We start from the raw sequence: 23590 nt of genomic DNA, 5'->3' as shown, positions 1-23590 counted from the left end.
CTAAGCGTATAAAAACGTATATAAAATTACAGAAACGCACACAATGCTTTTTTAAAAACAAAATCTGAATCGTCTGGATGCGTTAGGTAACATAGCCGATCAGCCTTAAATTTCCCACATTGAACGTAAACACGCATCGTATGATTTCTATAAACTTTGCGTAGGTTGAATTTTGCAGTCAGTAAACGGATAAATTATCGGAAGAAGAAGCTCTTACTGGTTTGTTTAGTTACTACTGATATTAAAAATGATTTTAATTCTTATTTTTCGAGAAATAAACAAATCGGCGAAACATTAAATTGTATTTTCTTGTAGTTTTTGAAATCGAAAGTAGATCGTCTATGTTTGGCTGCTTTCACGAAACGAAACAACTTTTTTATGAAAAGATTTAAATAAGAGGTAATTTAACCGTAAACTTCAATGCCAGATACTGCCAGTTGCTGCTAAATGTCTTCGTATCATCACAATTTGTAAAATATATTGTTGAAACTGGAGAAAAGTGTAATCGTATCCGGATATAATATTTTGGGTAAATATCGAGCTGTGTTATGAAATTTTAAGAAAAAAACTAAAAACAAGCTGAAACTGGTAGACTATACTGTCAGTACATCAATCATTAGCCGACTCAGGCACTTCAGGCCTTTGATTCTCTCACTCTGATTCCAGCAGGCATAAAATTTTGTTTCAGTACATCATATTTTTATTTTGTTGTAAACGAGGTGTGAAACCAGAAGTTTAGTTCTCTTTGGCGCCATACTTTCGACCATACTTGGTATAAAGGTAGATGGTGATGAGACAATATGCAGAGCACATAAAGCTGGTTGGTAGGATGGCTAAGCATATATTAAACTGAAATATCATCAAAAGGAAATTATTCTTGTACAGCCTTTTTCACCACAGTTTGTGCATCATACTATGATCCCATTTATGACTTATCCACTAAACTGTTAAATTTTGACATCACTGATGTTTAATGTTGACACCATTTCATCCTAGGATGGCTAATCTAACTGAAACACTGGTAGTTCAAAAAGTGACTTGTTACATTGTCTAGTTTTGACTACTTTTAATACTGGAACCTATGTATCAAAAGAAAACAAACTCTGTTTGTATGAGTATTTTACTTTTTATATGTGAAGACCACATACACAAAATGACAACAATATATGAGATACTTCATAATGGTATATTTTACCCTTACAGTAAATTATGCTTAAAGGTAAAAACACAGTATCCTGAATTTGTACAGGTCAATCTGCGACATGAATGCCAAACATCAGATACAGTGACCAGCAATATTGTGATAATATAAAATTACTGGTAAACTGTTGTATACAAGTGGCATACACTGTGATTGTAACAGTAAACAATATAAATGACAAGATGTCACAAATCCCACTATTGTCAAGGCCAGCATAACTTAGCTCATAGATTCTCAACACTACACCCTACTCTAAAACACATTTAATTGGATAATGTGAACAATAACTTTTTTTTTTAATTTGCAACAAATTTCTAACAACAAAAAGTCATCTATATGCAGCTTTAACAAGGATCTTTATGTTATAAAATTTAAGCTTGAAGAGTCTCAAAAACTCTAGTTTTTAATTGGTTGTTTTTCTCTCCCAGTACTGAACCTGACTAATGGTATATTAGCATTTAGAGACTGGTCTAAAACTTAAGTTTTATAATCTTAGAGTTTTAAGTGTCTGGAAAATATTTATCAGGCAGAATATTTCTAACACATCTGCTACTGTAGCTTTAAGTGTCAATAATAAAATTTATTTTCATAATGGTACTATTAAAGACACGAGGTCTTTCGTTATAGCCCGTGCTGCATTACCGAGTCATTGTGAAAAGTTATGTTCATCTAGTTTGTGCTTTACAGCATACCAAACACAGTGAATGTTATATGGCGCCAAACAGGACTTAGAATTCTGATTGCACATTTCATTTACAATGAAATAAAAAGTGCAGCAGACAATTTTATTACTTGTTCAGTTTTAAATATCTCGACAGAAATACTGCAAAATTTACACATAGGAAAATGAAAACAAATCAAGAAGACAGTTGTACTGTCCGCTCATTACAGACCTATCCAGTAATGGACATGCTGCTGTAATAAAACAAGGGCTGGAATGTGTGGCTGTTAGAACCTTCTGTAACAGATTGTAGGGTATTTACATTTATGAACAAGGAATGGTAAGGAGTAGTGGAGAGAATCTCTAAACTTAATATACCAGCTTTTAAAACGTCTGTTTGTAACAGAAATAGATGAAAGAAACTTTTATATATATACACATTGTGAAGAAAGGAAGAAACAGGAAGAACAAAGATTGATTTCATGGAAGGTGTGTAGTTTCAATTTCTACTTCAAACAATTATTTTAAAACAGCATTACTTGAATCACAAGAAAATATAGCACTATTCAACAAAAATAACAATTCAGAAATGTGAAAAAATTTACTGTGCATTTAACAATATAGTTATAAATGATTCAAAAACACTGAATTTGAACAGAAAGTTCTTCATGTACACCCCAACATAATACAGATATGTAACAAGCAAAACACAAAACAAAAAGTCTTAAAAATGATAACAGTCGGATTCATTTCTTAATTCTTGATTACTGGTACTTAAAATATTGATAGCTTAGTTTAATATAGATGAAAAATAAGATTTCAAGTGATGTACATACAGGTCTAAAGGTTAAGGGTCTGGTAACAAAACAGTTACAATATATGTTTTATGTATGCACCACCTTAAACCTGAGTCTAACGGTAAAGGGTCTGGTAACAAAACAAAGTTACAATTTATGCTTATTGTTTGCATCACCTTAAAGCTGGGTCTAAAAATGAAGGGTCTAGTAACAAAATAGTTGCAATTTATGCTTATTGTATGAACCGCCTTAAAACTGGGTCTAGAAATAAAGTGCTTTCTATGATAAAAGTTTACTTTCAGAATGCAATCTGTACAACTTTCTGCTCTGAAAACTTTTTAAAGAAGTCGAAGAAAATATTAAAGTCAAGGCTTTAAAAAAAAAAACAATTTTCATAACACCCAGCTTTAAGTATAAGTACATCATATCACTTGCAAACAAGATTTTCATGTTCACCAAAATATCGTTTCTGACAAACCTTAAAATCACAGACTATAGTTAGCTTTTTGAACATAATGGAAGCTGCCATGCTTAATTTTGAACAAACTACAAACAAATTTAGATAGACTGTCATGAGAAAGTTGAAGGTGTTATATATAGAAAATTAATTTAAATACTAATGGCAAAGTTTGAATAAAATCAGTATAGTGTTTAAAGCTTCAGTTTTGAAAGCTTGAAATCTATGTTAAAGATGATAAAATGATAATCAAGAGTGATTGAGTTGTTGTTGCCAAATTAGAGAGAAATCTATCTTATGGTTAAACAAAATTGTTCTCATTTTAAGTACCATGTTTAAAACAAACTATTATGCTAGATGGTCAAGCTATGCTAACAATTCCCTAGAACTTGAAATTTTTCCAGACAAAGTTAATACCTAGCTACCTTTCCCAACATACCCTTGTAACCAAAATTAAAAATCCACCAACTAAAAAAAAAATGCAAATTAAAAACACAAGTATGCAACATAAAATAATGTAATGGAGGACATACTGAGATCAAAACTAGAAAAATAACAGAAACAAAATGTAATAAATGACACAGTATTACTGTGTATGCTCTGTGATATATTATGAAATTATTTAAAGGGACATACCTCCAGATGAACATTAACCTTTACCCTGCTAAATTTCTAAAATGGGCTGATGTATTATTCAGTTTGGGCAGTACCATTTATTATTTGAAGGTGCATTCACTGAAAATTTACTGACTGAATAGTGAACTGTGCAGACCATGATATAGATAAAAAGTTCTTAAAATGCTTTTGATCATTTTGTATTTTCTTTTTTATTACAATTACTAATCGATGAACGCATTTTCTAAATTTCGAAAAATTTAACATTAATCCGGAGGCTTTAAAGTTAATTTCTTGCGCATGGAGTGTCATTGACTTCAGCCAAATTGACACAAATTTAATACAGTTATACACAGCATGGAATACTTAGCTTCACCCATGTGAAATAATTCAGCAGAATGTATAACCTCTGTCATGTTTAAATGAATTTTAACATGTTTCTACTTCTTCCTGCTATATATTATTCCTTCAGTACTTGCTATTCGTCAAAATATTAAAGACAGTCTTACAAAACACATTTTGTAAATAAATGTGTCTGAGAGTCAATCAACCTTGTATATTTTTGTAACATTTATTCATTTATTTAAACACAAAAATACAGTCAAAATACAATGAAAATACTATACATTTTCTTTTCCTTGAAAAATACAGTTTTAAGGTCTTCCCCACAAGCAAAATTTAGAAAAAAAGTCAACTCTACAATTCTTTTCAAACTTGATGCTTTTCATGATATTGTGTTTTATGCCATCATCAAACATGTGTCACATCACTCCTTCCTCAGTTTTAAACATTTTTTTTTCTGAAGCATATGTATCTTCAGTAGCTTAATTGCACGTTTAATTGTCTTGCATTCAGTTAATATACATGGATCTGCAATATACATTCATTAACACTATCATATGGTATGTTCCAGTATGAATGTAACAGCTTGATTTATATAGCATTTGTATTAACTAGTAACCAAATATTCTTGTAAACTTATATCTAAGCACTTTTTTTGCACTGAGTCATCTTTAAAAAAAAACTGGGCTAAAATCTGATTTAAACACAGTTTATAACATATCCCACTTTAATAACTGTCCTGTATATTTTCTTACATTATGTATGTTCAAACACACAATACTAAAGTTAGGCCTGGTACATCTACTTTAGTTTCCCTTTATCAGTTGATATATTCTAAGTACTAATCAAGTTATATGCCAACAGTCTTTTCCAAAAAAATACCACTTCTGTCTAGTCTCACATGAACTCGTGTTAGGGACATGGAAGTTCCTATGACATGCAAACTTCAACTTAAACAGTAAAACAAAATTTCCTAAATAGAAAAAAAAGAATATCACATCAATACCTTGAAATGAACATAAACAAATTTCATTTCCTTCAAGATCTCACTTTTTCAGCACATAAACATTAATAACAAAACAACATCCAATGAAATACAGTCTGTCTGTGAAGAAATATATTTAGGCCATCCTTGATACAGTCTGCCTAGCGACTAACTTCTGCAGCTCGCGCCTCTGTTTGTTTGACATCTGCTGGAGTGCTCGACCTTGACACTGATTTAACCGAAGATACCGAATTGACTGGGCTTGGGGAATTATGAGGATGCGGACTGCTTGGAACCTGCGGGGAAAGGGACACAGTCTGTGGGGGCGTGTCTCTCGCCTGTGACAGTGCAGATAATGAGGCTTTACCACACACATGATGATGATTTTCCCAGTCTTTATGTTGGCAAAAGCTGCCGCAGTATCGAGCTGTATTACATCCGCTACACGTCTCACTTGCTTTCCTTCCGCAGTTCCAACAACTCTGTAAGACAGAAAAATTCAGGATTTTGAAAAAGAAGAAGTACACCAGTCTAAGTATGCTACTTTTCTATTGGTCAATTTCAAATTTGTGCTCAGAAACAGCCAATCAGGTGCTCAAGTTTTAAGACCGGTCTCCAGTTCACATTTTGGTACATGAAAATCTGGAATTACTGTGAAATCAGTTAAATTCATGGGTAAAAGAATTTGTGGTACTGTCCAGAATGGTTATTTCGCTGGGATATGAATTTGCGGATTTCCATTTACCAACGTAAAAATAAAGTAACTGTGCTTGTTTATTGGGATTTAATTTCACAGACTGAAAAATTAGCCCTCCACTAAATCAATGATTCACAGTAGTGCCAAGTTAAAACATTTCTTTTAATTCAAGGCATGTTAAAATGTATCAAGTTTTTCAGGGTTTCCAAAAATTATAACATATTTCCATTAAATTTCTATGTAAAGAAAGGTTTAATTTCATGTATAACAAGAAAGACTAGTGGCAAAAATCTGAAACAAAATTGCACTCATCTTCATTGTTTGAAGTCATTATGACAAAATGTTGTTATACTTGATGAATTATATAAGTTTATACCATAAAGTAAAAATTTTACACTAAATTTCAAACTATGTTAACAGCTTGTGTATATTTCTTGTCATGAAATGATAACAAAAGATTCTGTGGAAAACAAAAAACAACACCACATGTTGCAAGAAGACAACATATTTTGAACAAGCTATTTCTACACGAAAATTATGCGATACATGCAAACTTCATATTCAAGTTACTTTTAAAGGGACTGTCTTGTAGATTTGCGTGTCAAATTATCATGATTTTCTAAACTTTTCAAAAAGTTTTTGAAGCATTTAGACTCATAAATCAGTATCATTTACACATATAATTATTTTATGCATTTGATATTCAAACATTTGAATTCTTGCTAGTTCACCTCAGTCTTTTTTTAACTGTGTGACATATACTTCTGACAGCTTTCCTACATCTATTTTTAGATATAAATACTACATAGAATAGATCCCCAAGAATCAAACTGTCTATGCTCTTCATTATAATTCCTAATAAATGAAAGCTTTTTAAAAATTTTGAAAAACATGACAAAAACTTTAGGCCTGCCCCTTTAAAGTGATTGATTTTTGTTTAATAGTGAAAGTTGCTACACCCACCCTTCCCCATCCCACACACACAAAAATTGGGGTGTCAGAATTAGCCAGTATAAAAAGAAAAGGGTGTCAGGTTGATGTGTAAATAATGACCTCACTACTTTCTTCCTGATGATTGATGTTGTTCAACACCTCTTCACGCGTCTGTTTACGAATGTCTTGAACTGCCCGCTCCATCTTAGCACGCTCCTGGCTCACCATTTCATTTGCTTTTGTGTCTGCTGCAGCAACAGCTTTATGTAGCTCTAACATGGCTTGTCTCTTCACTTCTTGTACAGCTTCTTCTAATATGAGAAAATATAACAAGTGAAAGAACAGAGAATGGCAAACATTGATTTCAAATTATGAAACTGCCAGTAGAAAATAGATACACACGTTCATGATGTTAGAGATATCTTGTTAAAAAGTTACTTAAAAATTTCAAATTTTTCGGTATAAAGTAAGAAATAGATAAAGCGAAGAACTAACTCCAGAAATATACTTTTTACTTCAAAACTTACGTTTCGTCCATTGGACTTCATCAGAGTATAATAACAAAATAGTATGACGTCACAGGAAAGTACGACGCCAATGACGACGTCAAAAGACGTTACCCATTTTGGCGTAATATTCACATATAGTATAGGATCAAAAATAGATACTTATATATTATATCGGTATAAAGTAGAAATACAATGCAAATAACAACTTCAGCAAACGAATTTCAGATTACTAAACTTTATCTCAGTCCGATAGTTACACACTGCCCTCCCCTGGTTACAGTAAATGGTAAAACAAACAATCAATTCTGATATCACTATTTATATCTTAAAATTATTAAAACGCTGTACCTGCACGTCGTCGCACATCAGAAATTCTTTCATCAGTGTTTCTCATATTTAACCAAGTTTCAGGATTGCGTTTCTTTAAATCGGAATCATCGCCACCACCTCTTCTCATCCATATAGAAAGTTCCTCACGATCACGTAAGCTACGATCTTGAAGGACCGATAACGCTCGTCGTGTTTTATCCACCATACCAATAATACAGTTTAACATCTAGAATAAAGAAAAAGGCCATTTACAAGGTTGTAAATTCCTGACCAGAGGTTTAATATTTCTTTTTGAATCATCTGAAGGCAGTCATGATTAGAACAAGGAACAAAAAATCAAACAAATCTGAAACTCGCGTAATAACACAAAGCAGAATCATGCCAACTATTGTAATTGCAAAATGAGATCTTGGTTTTTTCTGAAGGCGCTATATTCCCACTTCGATATGATCATTTCGTAAGCATTTTTTGATGATCATTTTGTAAGCAATTTTTCTTGAGAAAAGTAACAGTTAACGATTCTGTTGTTCAATGTATCTTCGACTCAATCACAGCAGACAGTGTTTAATTATCATATTCTAGCAATAACGTCATGATAATCTCCAGGAGTTGCCGATTCATTACCACTAGTTATGTATCAGGGAATTGTCGATCCCTTATGCAAGTCAAGTATGAACTTCAATGGCAACTTCTTATCAAGTCTCCCAATTAAAGTCTTTCTAAATCCTTGAAATCAGTTGCTCTTTAAAAAATTAGTAACATGCATCTGTAATGTTTTATACTTACAGTTTCTACATGCCTCCAGTCATCATCAAATCTTTCAAGAGGATCAAATGCAGATTCTGAACGGCCAAAATCTAAAAGTCAAAAACAATTTTGTTACTGGCAGAAAACAAAGATAAGCACACAATCCTTTGATATTTTGAAACAGAAAGTTATCCAGACATTACAGGTTGATGTCGTAATGACCAAAGTATTTCTACCAAAGGACTGAGTCATAAAGTATTGAATGCACATTTCATGAAACTGAAATATTTTCAAGTGAAAAAAAAGTTAGATTATACTTACTGTAAGATGGAAAGTGTCGCTCCCTGTCAAAATCTCTATCTCTATGATCAGTCCTTTCTTTTTCTAGACGTTCCCGTTCTAATTTTTCCCGTTCCCTGAGTTCCCGTGAGATACTTATATCCTCCAACCTGATTGGTCCATTTGAAAGATTTAATATGCCATTTGGACTGATGCGATTTGGTCCGTGTGGACTTGTTGGCTGATGTCGTTTAGCAGGATGTACGTCTAGGCCATTCTCATGTCCCCTTCTACAAAATATCGGAAAAAAGTTTTAAAGTATTGAAGTGTGATTATCATTTCCTCTATATTTACAGGCTTAACCTTTTAACAATTGAAGAGATAAAAGGTCTAAAATTTTTAAAGAAGTGCTAGCCAGCTTCATGACTTTCTTATTTCACCTAAGAAAGCTATCAAATTAGGTAATGAATGCCTTTAAAAATTATTCACTTCATGTCATCTAATTTTATTAAACTGACTGAATGCTTTACATTTATACTTCCTATACAAATTTTTAAATCCTTAGCATTCTTGGGGGTCATATTTTCATAGATATTGTGGTTGTGCCAATCCATGAAAATAATTCACAACAACCAAAAAAAAATTCCTATAGATCCTTCAGAATTTGAAACCGAAGAATTTAAGCACCAAACAAGATGACTGTTTTGGATAAACACATTTTATACCAACGAAATAAAAGCCTCCATCAGTAACAGACATAAATTTTAGGGAAATAGAATGAGCTTACGTTTCAGGGGACAAGCGTTTTCCATTCTCATTGATCTGTGGGACAGGGGTATCCTGAGATTCGAGGGGTGATTGCGTGGCATTGAACAGGATATGTTCATTCTGAGCTAAATAATTCTGTGGAGTCTCCTTTGCCATTCGAGCTAGGTGCACTAGTTCTCGTTGTAATAATGGTAGGTTTGCCTGAAAACAGAACAGATCACACTTTTTAACACGAAAGTGTTTTTTGTTGTTGTTTTTTTTAAGTTGAAATTCCACTTAAAATATGGCAGGACGTTAATAATTATGGGGACACTGAAAAGAATGGCCATAAAGCCAAACAAAAGTGTTTATTGGCCTTAATCTTCTTCTGGAATTTGGACTTGTTGCATTTTGTTCTGGAATCAATATGCTTGAGAAAGAACCTGTGCGGTATGAGAAACTGATATAAAATTTTGCTTGGCCATTTTGCAAAAGTTTGTAACAGCTATCTACAAAGTATGTTATTGAACAAACTGGTCACTGAACTTTTCTTTTCTCCACAACAACTGACAATTTACTTAACAAGATTTTTTTTTTTTAAATAATAAAAATAGTTGAAGCAAAAACATTCCACATAAAGCACTGAGCCATTAAAGTAGCTGATAAAATAGTAAAGTAAGTAAAAGTAAGTAAAAGTAAGCAGGAAAGATTTCTCACAAAGGTTTGGAAATAAAAAAAATGACTACTGCCCATATGTTTCAAATGCCAGATGGTGACGCTGCTTTCTTTAATTAAGGTTTTCCTTTCACTGAATCTATATGTAACAGACATGCTACTGGAAAAGTTTTTTTGCCATGCCTAAAAACCAAGGCTGGAAGCTGTAGACGTTTTATAATCTTGTTTTCTTGTTTTTTCTCCTTCATTAAAAGGAGTCTGCAAGGCTCAGTTGTGGCTTATCCAGTACATATACCAAAATGGCTAGACTTAATTAATTTTTTCCCTATTGGCTAGTTCACTGAAACAAATTAAAAGTAATCGTATAAAAATTTTTTTTTGTGATTTTTCGCACCTGTGATACAAAATTCCCACATATTTCTATCACTTTTTGAATGCTACCTTAATTAGAAATATATTTCACTCTTCACCTGAATTAGAAAAAATTACCTACCTTCAGAAAAGGTATTACAAATGGTCGAAGTGGAAAGTTTGTTGCCTCCTGCAATTTGGAGTGGAATTCTTCAATGGAAAGATGCGAATTCTGAAATAAATAGAGCAGTTTTAGACAGCCATGTTATATCAAAGACACAGGTAGACTGAACATTTTCAGTATATTACTATAATGCCTTATATCAAATATTTTTCATAAAATTTTTTCTTTCTTGAATTATTGAAAAAATGTGGTAATTTCTCCATGAAAATATCAAATATATTTTTCACTGGTTGCACAGGCAAAATGGAAAGTTTTGCACAGAATAAAAAGAACATTTTTAGTTTTACATTTAGTATCTTTCATTTGTTAACACCAGATCTTTGTTGGTAGCATTAAAATACTGCATCTGGTGTTCATTCAATAAAAGATAATATCTATCTTACACTGAAACAAACAAACATCCTTTATATCTTACACAAAGAAACAAAACAGAACTGAAAACAGTTATTAAATATACTAGGTAAAGTTGACTTTGTTCATTATTTAAGCACTACAATAATTATTCTTCTAAGTTTTTCAAGCATGGATTTGTCATGCTGGACACGACTGATTCTGCCGTTGCAACCAGTGCAAATCATGATCATGACCTGCACTGTTTGCCATTCAGTCAGTATCTTTTTGGTAAGCACCCCCTTAAACAGTTAATGGTACTGTCCATACTGAAAGATGGAAAAGTTCATTATAGAAATTTAGCAGGATAAGGGATAAGCATTAACAATTTTGAGGTTGTGGCAATCTTAAAATCAAAACCTTACATTTTAGTTTTTGATATTTTTGTAATCCACAAACTTTTAATTCAGACACAACAAATAGCTGTTTTGACCTGAACCACAAAAAATTGCTGACCGAAATCAATGATTTCACATTAGTTCATATTAGTGAATCAATTTACTGAAAAACTATATTTGGAAACTTGTAATTCTCATGCTCATACAACATTTTTTATTTCTGATATTCCTTTTTTTTTTCATATCAGTAACCTTGACTGCACTTAACTTCTTATATAAACAAGGACAAAGTCAACAATTTTTGTTCTTAGGTACAGTGAAACCTCTTCAGTGAACACCACTGAGAACATGTACAGAAGTTGTTCCTTGTTGCTTTGGAGAAAATAATGCGCTAAGAAAATGGAAGTAAAATACTGTCTTTGTAGAAGTCTTTTTTGTTTGGAACTGTCTTTAGCAAGAGGTCATACCACTAACACGACCAGCTAATAACCTACATAAATCTATCTTGGGTTATTCTGCAATAAACCAACCTTGAACTATGCTGCGCGCACACCGTGTTTTGGCTAAAATGCTGCAGCGTAGCACACAGTTGTAATTTAATTTTGATGAAAATACTCCTCTGATATTTGAAGTAAGTTGTGTTAGAATCGAAATAATAAGTATCTAAATAAGTTGGCCTTCGTGATATATTCATATGCATAAGAACTTCAAACTCAGGTTATTCTACGATAAACCTAATTTTGATACTTATTATTTCTTAATTCATGAACAAGAAGGAATAATAAATAACTACCAGGTACTTTTCACGAAATAAAACAGATACTTACAACTAATCCAAGCACTAGAGCTCGCACCCTTTCGCCAATTTCTGCCGATATATCAGAACCAAACTGCTGCAAGGTTGTCAGAAATCTTTTCAGTTTACTAAGCTGTCTCGCACCACAAGCCGGCGGTAACTGCTGACTAGATGACATTTGAACTGTTGGCGGTGTTGGCATCCGTCCGTTCATCATTCCCGCGGGAACAGGCGAATGTTCTCCTAAAAACATAAAATTAAAAATTGCAAGATTTTAAAATAAATGCAATTTTCTTTTCCAGCATCCTTTAATTTCATGAAAATTATGAAGTTAAGATTTGTGTACATAAATATATTTAAAAGTGTTTCATAACAAACTGCAGAGCAAATCTATTAATATGTTAGCAAAAAATGTTTTACTTTTTACACTAAGAGAGTAAAACTAAGATTCAATTTTTGTTTTACTTTCTCAGAAATATAATGTTTAAAATATGTCATAAAAATACAATATGTAAATGTATTTACAAAAAGAAAATATCATTTTAAGCATTATATATCCACTAATAAAACATACACATCTGTGCTTAACTGAAAGATATTAATATTTCAAACAGAATGTTAATTTACAGGCTGGCAAAGACAAGATAATATATTTGAATCTTTCAATACCACTTATGTTGTTAGAATCCATATTTGTATAAACTTTATTGAAGTTCATCGTTTCTCAATTTTCTCCCGAAAACTGTAACATTACCGTATGAATATAAGAATAAAATCTCTTATACGTAAGACAGGTCTTTGAAGTCTAGTTATTGTTCCTATACACAACCTTTTATAGCACATTCAACAACAACTGTTAATAAGTTTTCTCCGTGCCCATTTGCAGCAATCAGTTATCACTTATCAACCAAATCTTAACTTGCGTTCACCACAATCCTTAAAGGCCTACAGTAATTTGCAAGATTGTTTCCCTACAGAGTGGCTTTTAATTAGCAACTCTTTCTATGACATCAACACTTGCAAAACATCCATGAAATACGAACAACAGCAAAATATCAAATATTCCATTGTCTCTTTTAATGACCTTTTCTAAAATCAAAGTACATTAGGTGCTTAGTTATATGATATGCCATTTTCCTAACATAAAGCATCACTAACTCTCCAATTTCAGTTATATTACAAGGGATCTAGATTTCTTGACTTTCTAAATCTCTTTGCAGCTATTTGCATTTCTGTTAGTCTTACATACAGAACTGTACCTAGTAAATATTTTATACCATACGTATCTACAGAGCGAACTGACCAAAGGAACAGAGTGAGACAAAGTCCCCCAGAACAGAGAGAAATTTTTTACACATACATTTAAGGCTATATATTAGCCTCGTTCTTTTTGAACAGATAGCCTGGTTCTTTAACATGCCCAGTGAAGAGCACTGATACAAGCAAAGTTTTCCTTCCTTGGAAGAGCCAGTACTGACCTCTAAATTGGGTGAAAAACACTGAAGAGCATCTTGGAAATTCTGAAAGCTTGATCTGGGATCAAACCCTGGACCTCTGGATTGACAGTCAAGAATGTTACTGCTCGACCACCAGACCACCAATAATAATATATAAATTTACCAGCAGCACCACATAGGATTTGTCAGCTTTATCCAATATTTTGTCTGAATATAGGTTCAGTGCCTTTATTCAGAAGTATTTCTGTAATGTTACATTGGTCAATTAATCTGATCAATGGTTGGACAAGCCTTTCTGACAACTAGTACTGGTACAGTGAAACACCACTCGCTTGAGCATCTATGGCTCAGACACCAGGGCTAACTCAAGACATTCAATGATTCATGTGATCCTTGACTGATCTTATATTTCCTGCATTTAATTCTCTCTCTGTCCCTCTGACGAGATCACTCCGTATCTACACTGGCAGAGGATGAATTTGCACTTTCGAGTGCTTACTACTGTATGTGTACATGTATGTATGAATGTAAAGCCCCTTTGAACATGGTTTGTCATTTAAAAGGATGCTACATAAATATGGTATAAAGTATTTACTAGGTACAGTGCTGTATGTAAGACTTAGAAATTCAAACAGCTGCAAAGTCAAGAAATCTAGATCCCTTATAATAAAGTTTCAGACTGGAAAGTTAGTGATACATGTACTTTATGTAGGGAATGTTTCTTCAAAATTCATTTCTTTTTTTCTTACATAATATATGTTTTGTTTCACACAAAATCTATATTTCTAAAAGCTCCTGCATTGTATATACCTGCATTGTTGTTTGAATGAGGTCTGGTTGACTCTCTCAGACCAGGGGCTACTCCTCCAGCCATCGGGGTAGGGGAAGTTATTGGTGTGTGACCTTGACCTTTTGTCTCTGGACTTTCTGGCATTATGCTGTCACACTGATCTGAAAACAAACAAAAGTACATTTAATATAAGATACATCTTTTTATTTAGTAAACTAAGTTTAGTTTTAACTAATTGACATAACAGCCTGCGTATCCGTGCAGTCTGGTCAGGATCCATGCTGTTCGCTTTCAAAGTCTATTGCAACTATGGAAACCATTAGCGCAGGCTGGTCTGGATCCATGCTGGTCGCAAAGCCACTATGTTGGTTTTCTCATGGCACGGCTCAAGTATGAAGATAGTTCAACTGCTGGCTGCTTGACATCTCTAAAATCCTGGAAACTGTAGGAGTCAGGACAGGTGAGACAAAAGATACTGTTTTACTGCCCAAAAGATTCTAGCATTTCCACTGGAAAAAAGGTGGTCACATGGTTACCCCCTATATTTCTGTGGAGGGTCACTAGATTTTCATGTCCTTTTAGGCTAAAAATAAGTGGTCGATAATAAATTCAATTATACACTAGTTACACCTTACTTACACTAGCACCTCGTCCCCCATTTATCATACTGAGCCAAAATATTTCTGTGGAAAATCACTAACAAACCCTGTAATTAATAATAATAATCATATTCAGTTTTCAAATGTGAATTGTTTTTAATGTAACTCGAGAAAGTCAAATCAAAATGGTCACAATATTTATCTGAAATATTTTCAATAAAGAATATGCATCATCTGGTTTAATATGTGCGGATAAACTGACATAAGAAATAGAATTGCTGCAGATATTAACCACCCCTGAAACTGCTCTTTAGGTTTTTTGCATGCAAACATTTCTTCAAAACATTTTGACCAATTTTTTTTTTTTTTACACAAGAAGTTAAATCTTCTTATTTGAATTATTTCTTTTAATTTCACTCACAGAAAAAAATATTATATAAAAAAAGAACAGTAAAACAATACCTGGATATAAAATATATCCCTTCATAGCAGAAACAATTATTTTATTAAAGTTTCTGATTTTATTCAACTTAACACTGTCAAAGTAACAAATCCAAATAGCTCCTTATAAATTATCAGACATAAAATTTGCATCAATCAACTTTTTCTATGAAATTTTGTCACTATCGAGTTTCACTTTCATGACTTTAATTTTCTAAAATGTTAACACCACTGATAAGAACCACACTGTCTGCCTACTTACAGTTCTATGCAATAATGCCATCCCACATGTTCCTGGGGTCAACAGTTTATAGACTTTTTTAATCATTATAAACTTAAATAAGACAATATTCCAAATGTTAACATCTGTGCACAATATATTTCACTCCTAAGATAGCTTTAATTTTAATATTGCCCTAACTTATTTGCTGTCACAGTTCTCCCCGACTATTTTTTCTGTAAAAAAATATCAATATTTAAAACTGTGTTTTGCGAACTGAGGTTGCTTTTAATATTTCGAACAAAGAGACAGATCTAATCTCTAGGATCTGAATTTGTTTCAATTTCAATCAACCCTCGATAATGTAATAACCCCCATCTTCCTATTTTCATCCTCCTATAAACCCTACTTAAAACAGTAGTCAGTGTCAATTGGTCGGAAAATTACTACAGGACCAACAACAGGGTAACAATGGGTCTCGCCTTTGTGACAATATTTTCTACCATCGTTCAAATTAACTTAACCAGCATTTTACAGCTAAATCGTCTATTATTTCTGTGCTATCGAGAGCAATCAGGCACGCGTTAAAGATCAATAAAGCTTACAGCAAATCTCTCTAATTGTATTGTCAAAACCATTAAAGAAATTGCTTCTTTTTCCTTTAAAGGTGTGAAAAATAAATGAAAACGTAACCACGGAAATCTTTTTATTGGGTACACTGGTGTTGTCTATAAAATTAACCAAATAAGAGGATTTAATTTATAAAGAGTCGTTCTTAAATGAAAAAAAGGCCCTACCAATTATTTTTGCTTAATTGCTGGGTGGAAAGGCCATAATAATAATAATAAAAACATCAAGATTTTTTTAATTGCTAAGAACAAAAGCCATGGGCAAAAATCAAAGAATATTCAAAGAAACTGCTTACCAGTAATTGCTGGACAATATTTTAATATACAAAATGTCAATTTTAAAATATTAGGCAAAAACTTTTATCATCAAATTTTTCTTGTTGTGTTTATAGCCACACCAACACAATTTTAGGTCATACGGCAACTCTTCCAGCTTTAAAAGCAGAGGAAGACCTTAGGTGCTCCTGCGGACATCATTTCATTACAGGCGGGATCCTGGTTAGAACCAATGACCTTCCTCAAACCAACTGCCCAGCTTTCTCACAGGAAGAATTCTAAATCCAAAACAAGGTTTCAACCCACGTCAGTGACATCCTTAACTACTAAGCCACTAGGTCACTGTTCTTCAAACAATGGAATAAAAAAAATACCGGTACCTGTTCGCAACACTAAATACTGACATATTATACTTTTTTCATTAATATAAATGAGTGTTATAATTCATAAATAATAATAAAAAAAAAAGTTCTGTCAACTCGCATAATTGATTAGGTGCCCTCTTGAATATTTAAACTTTGATGGACTTCTTTTTTTATTTAATTCGCATCTATTAAATTTTCATGTGCTTTAGCAAAGGACTGGGAAAAATGACATGTGGATAATGGCAGTCTGCAAGTGGGCAAATATTTGTAGCCATTCAATAATCAATGAATTACGGCAGCATTGAACTGGTACCAGTTCCTATAGGAAAACAGATGGGAACCACAGCAAACAATTCCCAGAGGTTATGTCAGGGCACTTAAAAGGGTTTGTTGAAATAAAGACTAGCTCCTGGACTACGATATATTTTTCAATTATATTTTTTTCTTTTATATTTCAGTTCTAGTGAATAGTGCCAGTCTATACCCTAGTTCCAATACCATGGTCTGACCATATTGCAATCATTTCTCCGAGAAAATCTCCAGAGTAAACTTGCTTTTGAATATTATAAGTTAAAATAAAATTTAAAAACATTTTTTGTATTTTTTTCATCTTTTTTTTCAGTCCAGTGGCTAGTTTAGTTGAAATAAATACCAAGTTGTAACTGAAAACAAGAGCTGTCTCCGTAGGATGACACATGCCCCCGATGGCACTTTCAATAAATAGTTATGGCCGATGTTAGAGTTTAGGACCTTTGACCTACGGAGCTGGGTCTTGCACGCGACACATCGTCTTACTGTGTCACACATTCATGCATAGTTATTTTAAAATCCATGCATGAATGACAAAGATATGGACCAGACATGCCCATCAATGCACTATCATGAAAAATGATCTTTAACGTCTAAGTGTGACCTTGACCTTTGAGCTACGGACCTGGGTCTTGCGCGTGCCATGTCGTCTTACTGTGGTACACATTCATGCCAAGTTATTTGAAAATCCATGCATCGATGACAAAGATATGGACCAGACACGCCCATCAATGAATGATCTTTAAATCTAAGTGTGACCTTGACCTTTGAGCTACGACCTGGGTCTTGTGCATGACACGTCGTCTTACTGTGGTACACATTCATGCCAAGTTATTTGAAAATCCATACATCGATGACAAAGATATGGACCGGACACGCCCATCAATGCACTATCTTTTAACGTCTAAGTGTGACCTTGACCTTTGAGCTACGGACCTGGGTCTTGCGCACTGCACGTCGTCTTACTGTGGTACACATTCATGCCAAGTTATTTGAAAATCCATCCATCGATAACAAAGATATGGACTGGACACGCCCATCAATGCACTATCCTTTAACGTCTAAGTGTGACCTTGACCTTTGAGCTACGGACCTGGGTCTTGCGCACTGCACGTCGTCTTACTGTGGTACACATTCATGCCAAGTTATTTGAAAATCCATCCATCGATGACAAAGATATGGACCGGACACGAAAATTGCGGACAGACCCACAGACTGACAGACGGTTCAAAAACTATATGCCTCCCTTCGGGGGCATAAAAACAACAGCTGTTTGGCATACAATTCAACTGCAAATCCATAATTTTTAAGTATCTTTTTTATTATACATTCAAAATAAGCTATTTGTACCTGGTTATGTTCACTAAAAAGTTCATTTACTGTGACTTTTCATTTACTCAGACTTTATAACAAATGTATAGCATTTATAAAAATAAAAGATCATCAAGAAATATTGCTCTCATTCTTTTATGAAGTAATTTTTTAATCTTGAAGTTTCACAATATCCCCCGCTGCAGAAGTTGTGCATATAATTCAGATGAAATAACCAATACATATTAGTGAAAACAAAGTCACTGTGCGTAATTTTATAATTCTTTATACAGTAGGTTTAAGTTCCATATTTCCTCAAGTTTTCAACAGACATCTTTTCAGAAAATCTGGAAACTAAATGTACTGTTCACAGATTTTAGCTACAGCTGGTTAAAACAGATAGCACAGGTTTTATAAGTCATTATTCGGCAGATTTAAAAAACATCAAAAATAGGGTTATTGATCTGAATGTTTTTTCAAAGGTATTTTGATAGAAAAAATAAAAGGTAAGTGTAGATTTTCGGAAACACACTGAGTACCTCAAACACATGTGCAGTCATAGAGCCATGCATCAAAAAGTAGGCCCATATTTCTCCAAAGGCCAGGATTCCAGATTTAGGCTAACTTTTCTCATACATCTCCATTAATCTTATGTTACATAATTATGTTCTTTGTTCTGCCGGCTTTACATTCTGTAAATATTCTACAAATTAGCTATTCTTTACTTTCTGCAGATGTATTTTTGGAAAAAGCTACCCTGAAGACATTAAACTTATGCATAAAATAGACTCACTGTAATATAGTCATCCTAATCTATTGAACTGTTCTAAACTGTCGAAATAGAAGAAATAAAGTTCCCACAGTAAAATGGAGTTATATGGTAAATGTTGTGTCCTTAATTAAATGGGGGAAAAGTAAAAAATGTCTTTCAAGAATAATTCTGGGAATTTACATCTGAAACAAGATAATAGAGTAACAAATCAAATAGCATAGCAGACTGTGTAGTGCTTGAAGTCTGAGAGACAGAAGGCTGCCAGATGCTCTACACACCAAGTCAAGTGCTGGTCAAAACACCAACAGAACATTGTTCTCTGATAACCATCTGCTACCCTCAGATTTCAATCAAAACAGTGATAGAATTGAGTTAGCCCTAACCTGCATACACTTAATGTCAGCAAAACCAAGCAAATCAATCTCAAACAAAAAAAGAAATTTAATGTTTAAAACAATTTGTTACTTCTAGCAAAATATACTGATAATAATTTATTAATGACCTAAACAAATCAAGACTTTTAAATTGATTCTGATTTTGCAGTTCAACTGTTCTGTGTTGCTTTTCTTTTGAAATTCAGGCAAATTTATATTCCACATTTTTAAATTGATTTTGATTTTGTAGTTCAACTGTTCTGTGTTGCTTTTCTTTTGAAATTTAGGCAAATTTATATTCCACATTTGGTTACTGATGCTAATTACATGAACTAAGTGTGGACGTTTTTAACTTGTGAGTTATTTGTAAATTATTACTTTTTCTCTTTTTTTTTTGAGTTCAATCCTGCTTTTTACAATAAAAAAGAACACACACACAGCAGACCTACCAGTTGAGCAGATAAAAAAACGTTAATCATTTATAATTGATACCAATGAACACATCTATCCTTCTAATTATTATCTGTGAGTAAATGAAATGAATATTTCTTAATAAGTAATCAGGTCACTCTTTTTAAATAATAATTAAATTAATACTGATGAACAGTGATCTGTTTTCCTCCACGACTAGTAATATACGGTATAATCATAGGTATATAATATTTTATTATTTACAATAAAATTTTGATGAAATATATTTCGATAATTTTATTCAATTTTCAATAAATTCTATTGAACTTGATCACAAAATTCTTGTTCTTAAATGAATTCTTAATTTTTTTTTAATTTAAAAGGTCAAATAAATTAAAAAGTTTTCTTTTTTATTTGGATTCAAATTGATGGGTTAACACAATGAAACTAACAAAACTTAGCTCCACCCCTATGAAAATAAGATACCCCCATCATGACAACTTGTCCCAATAAAACAATAAAAAAAAATTCCCATAATTACAGTACAACCTCTCAAGATTGAACATTCTTGGGAATATTTGGTTTTACGTTTGTTGTACTGAGGTTGTTGCTGTAGGGAAGTTATTTTACTAAGAACTTTATCCAATGGGAAAGAAATATCTGTCATTGTAGAGAGGCATTTTCTCCACAGAGATGTGTTTAACAGAGGTAACATGCTGTTTGCATATTAGATATCACTGCAAAGCCCCTTGCATGTCAAAACAGAAGTGTATCTTGACTATGGTGTACCATTTGGGTTGAAAGTCTGCTTTGTGTGCCCGCACATTTCAAAATATATGTAAATTTACACGTGCGTGCGTAATTACAAGCGCACATATTTATACAGGCACACATCTGTGTAAACAATTGCACCTACATATTTATGCGTGCACATATAAAAGTATAAACATGGACATATATATTTATGCGTGCATATTTTTCTACGTGCACTTATATTTTGAAAACGTGTGTGCACACAAAGCAGACTTTTGACCCAAATGGTACACCATACTTGACAGCTTTGGTGGTATGCACTAAAATGATCTTCTCTGTGAAGAGCAGATATGATAAAGGAGTATACCTTAATGCATGAGAACCAGGAAGTATTTTAGACCACCTGTTTCTGTTCCAACATAACATGATAATGAAAACTTGGCAAAACTTTCAGTCATTCATGATTAGTTTTTGCTTTTTTTCCCTTTAAAATTTAAGAGGGATGGATTCATCTTTTTTTTTTTTTTTTTCATTCCTTTTATTTTGGTCTTGGTCAGATTTAGCAATTTAAACCTTTTAAAATGTGGTTTAAACTAGCCTGGTGACTTTTTTTCCAATATTTTTTTCAAAGTAAAAGCCAGCTTACCGTATTTTGGTGTGTATAGGTCGCACTTTTTCTACCCATTTTGCTGCCTGAAAAAGTTCCTGCGACCTATACGACAGAACATTGCCAGCAGGTTTTTTTTCGGGCCAATTTTCTGACCAAAGCTCTCGCAAAATTACGTGCATCTGTTACGAACGAACAAAATGGATAAAAAATATCAATATCGGCGGCTTTTCAGCCAATAGCGGTTACTTTCAATAAAATATATCGTAAATAACCCATACAGACTATTAAAATTACGAATGACATTAATTCAAAGATGTTTTTGCAGTCTGAATTACGTTTGTTTCTACTTTCGTTTTACTGGACGCCATTGACATGTACTCAAGGTTGGATAAAATCCGGACAGATCCGTCCTCCATTCCAAACATTGTTTATACTAATTCTTAGCGTATTAAAAAATTTGAAAGATAATTTTTTACTTTTGATTTTTAAATAAAAGAAAAAAATCCAAACAGAGATATTTTGTTAATCTTTTTACTCAGAATCAAAAGAACGCTGTTAATTACATGACACGGAAAGGTGCTATAATTGCTGTGCAAACAATTCACACTTGCATGATAACAGAATGAAAACGCAAACCGTCTGCTGCCAATTAGTGTCAAAAAGCCGCTTTTCTTTGATGTAGTCTGTTACCGATACTACTGTTGGTACGAAACGGTTGGGAACGAAAATAACACTGTCCGATTTCCACCAATCAGGTTCTGATAATAATTCAGTCCGCGGCATCAATATGGCCGCCGCCATAACTTTTTTGCCGGTAAATATTAAATATTGCTGGGGAAAAAATCTGAAATTTAACTGCGACTAATACGCTGGAAGTTAAATTTTCCGACCATTTCCAGAGCAAAAATTAGATGCGGACTATACATTACCGCGACCTATACACACCAAAATACGGTATCTTGTTTGGTCATGAGTTCAATGGCTTTTCATGCATTTCAAATTTTACATAAAATCAACTAAAATTTTAATTTCTGTGATCCATGAAAATGTTTAAAATTTTTTTTGCAGTTTTCCAAAATTCTGATAAAATTATATGATAGTGATTAATGAATCCTCGCAGCTACTGGACTAAATAGTGATAATGACGATTGTAAAATAAAAGATTGAATATTTAAATAAAAATATCAAGCAATCATTTCTTAGCATTTTCAAATATTAATTCAAATTTTTGTCATTCAGAAATATGCAGAGTCACAATGCAAAATTCCATATTATCCCCACAGTTATCTTATTCAGGAGAATAACGGCCATCATTAAAAACAAATCTATTTCACTTTTTATACACATTAATTAAATTTTAATATTCAATTAAGGAATTAATTAAAATCCCTACCTTTCTTTTACTATACTATAGCATTAAATAACCATCATGCAACAAAGTAACGCTTGCAAGATTTTCAAATTTCAAACAATCCAGAATTTAATTTTTCAGTTCAATGTTTCACCAATTTCCAATATAAAATATTCCTAAACAGTTTGTATATCCGTGTATCTAAGGAGAGAATGATGAAAATAAAGCAACATCGCCTGAGCTCATTTTCCCTCGTTTCCCGCGGGATACAGCATATGCGGCAGGAAAACAGCCTGTCTATAAGCTGTTGCAATACTCTCAGTCAATAAATGTACAACACATGGGACACCATTCATCTGTATATGGTACTTCTCAAATATAGAAATTATTAACCGATATCGTATGGATTATACTGTATTGACAGCAATTTCAGGCAAAACTAGGAGAACAGCAAATGGAGGCCTCTGTTTTCTTCTTAATTAGTAACCAGTATTGTATGGATTATAATGCTGCTGGTTTTGACAAAATCTAGTAAATTCGTTACGGTCTCTTAAAAATCACTGGCACTAGAATCAAATATTGAATTACTACTAAATTAAGCATTATTTTCCTGAGACTCGGATTTCTGTTTAAATTTCCTAAATGTTTGGGGGGGGCGGGGAATCCTGGCTTTTTTATGTTTTTGCTTACTAAGAAAACTGGAAATTTTGCTATTTTTCTTCCTTGTTGTGACCCATGGTGTCCATCCAGAATTCCTACATTATTATAAAAATTAAGCCTTCTCTATTTTTTATCTTTTTTTTCTTCCTACCTCTTTATATGGATAATGCTACCTTGATAGTCTGGCTGACATTTGTCACGATCTACCCAGAATAATATATTGCCTAA

At 33.0% G+C, this 23590-nt stretch overlaps 1 protein-coding gene across 7 annotated transcripts in view; it reads right to left on the bottom strand.

Annotated features, from left to right (window-relative positions):
- Window positions 1–1106: 1106 nt before the first annotated feature.
- The window catches only part of LOC123548429 (protein CBFA2T1-like), a 170735-nt gene continuing 148251 nt past the window's right edge, over window positions 1107–23590 (bottom strand). For 4 of the 7 annotated variants that reach the window (XM_045335687.2, XM_045335688.2, XM_045335690.2 and 1 more), the window contains 9 exons: window positions 14302–14442; window positions 12066–12277; window positions 10469–10558; window positions 9341–9522; window positions 8596–8843; window positions 8314–8384; window positions 7546–7753; window positions 6809–6999; window positions 1107–5540 (listed from right to left, as the gene is read on the bottom strand). In XM_045335687.2, the coding sequence (XP_045191622.2) occupies window positions 5220–5540; window positions 6809–6999; window positions 7546–7753; window positions 8314–8384; window positions 8596–8843; window positions 9341–9522; window positions 10469–10558; window positions 12066–12277; window positions 14302–14442 (1664 nt within the window). In that variant the 3' untranslated portion in view covers window positions 1107–5219. Of the gene's footprint in view, window positions 5541–6808; window positions 7000–7545; window positions 7754–8313; window positions 8385–8595; window positions 8844–9340; window positions 9523–10468; window positions 10559–12065; window positions 12278–14301; window positions 14443–15342; window positions 15547–22744; window positions 22988–23590 lie in introns of those variants that run through there. The other 3 variants (XM_045335692.2, XM_045335689.2, XM_045335695.2) reach the window with 3 other exon arrangements.

This window comes from Mercenaria mercenaria, chromosome 6 (assembly GCF_021730395.1).
Source record: "Mercenaria mercenaria strain notata chromosome 6, MADL_Memer_1, whole genome shotgun sequence".
NCBI lineage: Eukaryota > Metazoa > Mollusca > Bivalvia > Venerida > Veneridae > Mercenaria > Mercenaria mercenaria.
This window is presented reverse-complemented; position numbering and strand designations above follow the sequence as displayed.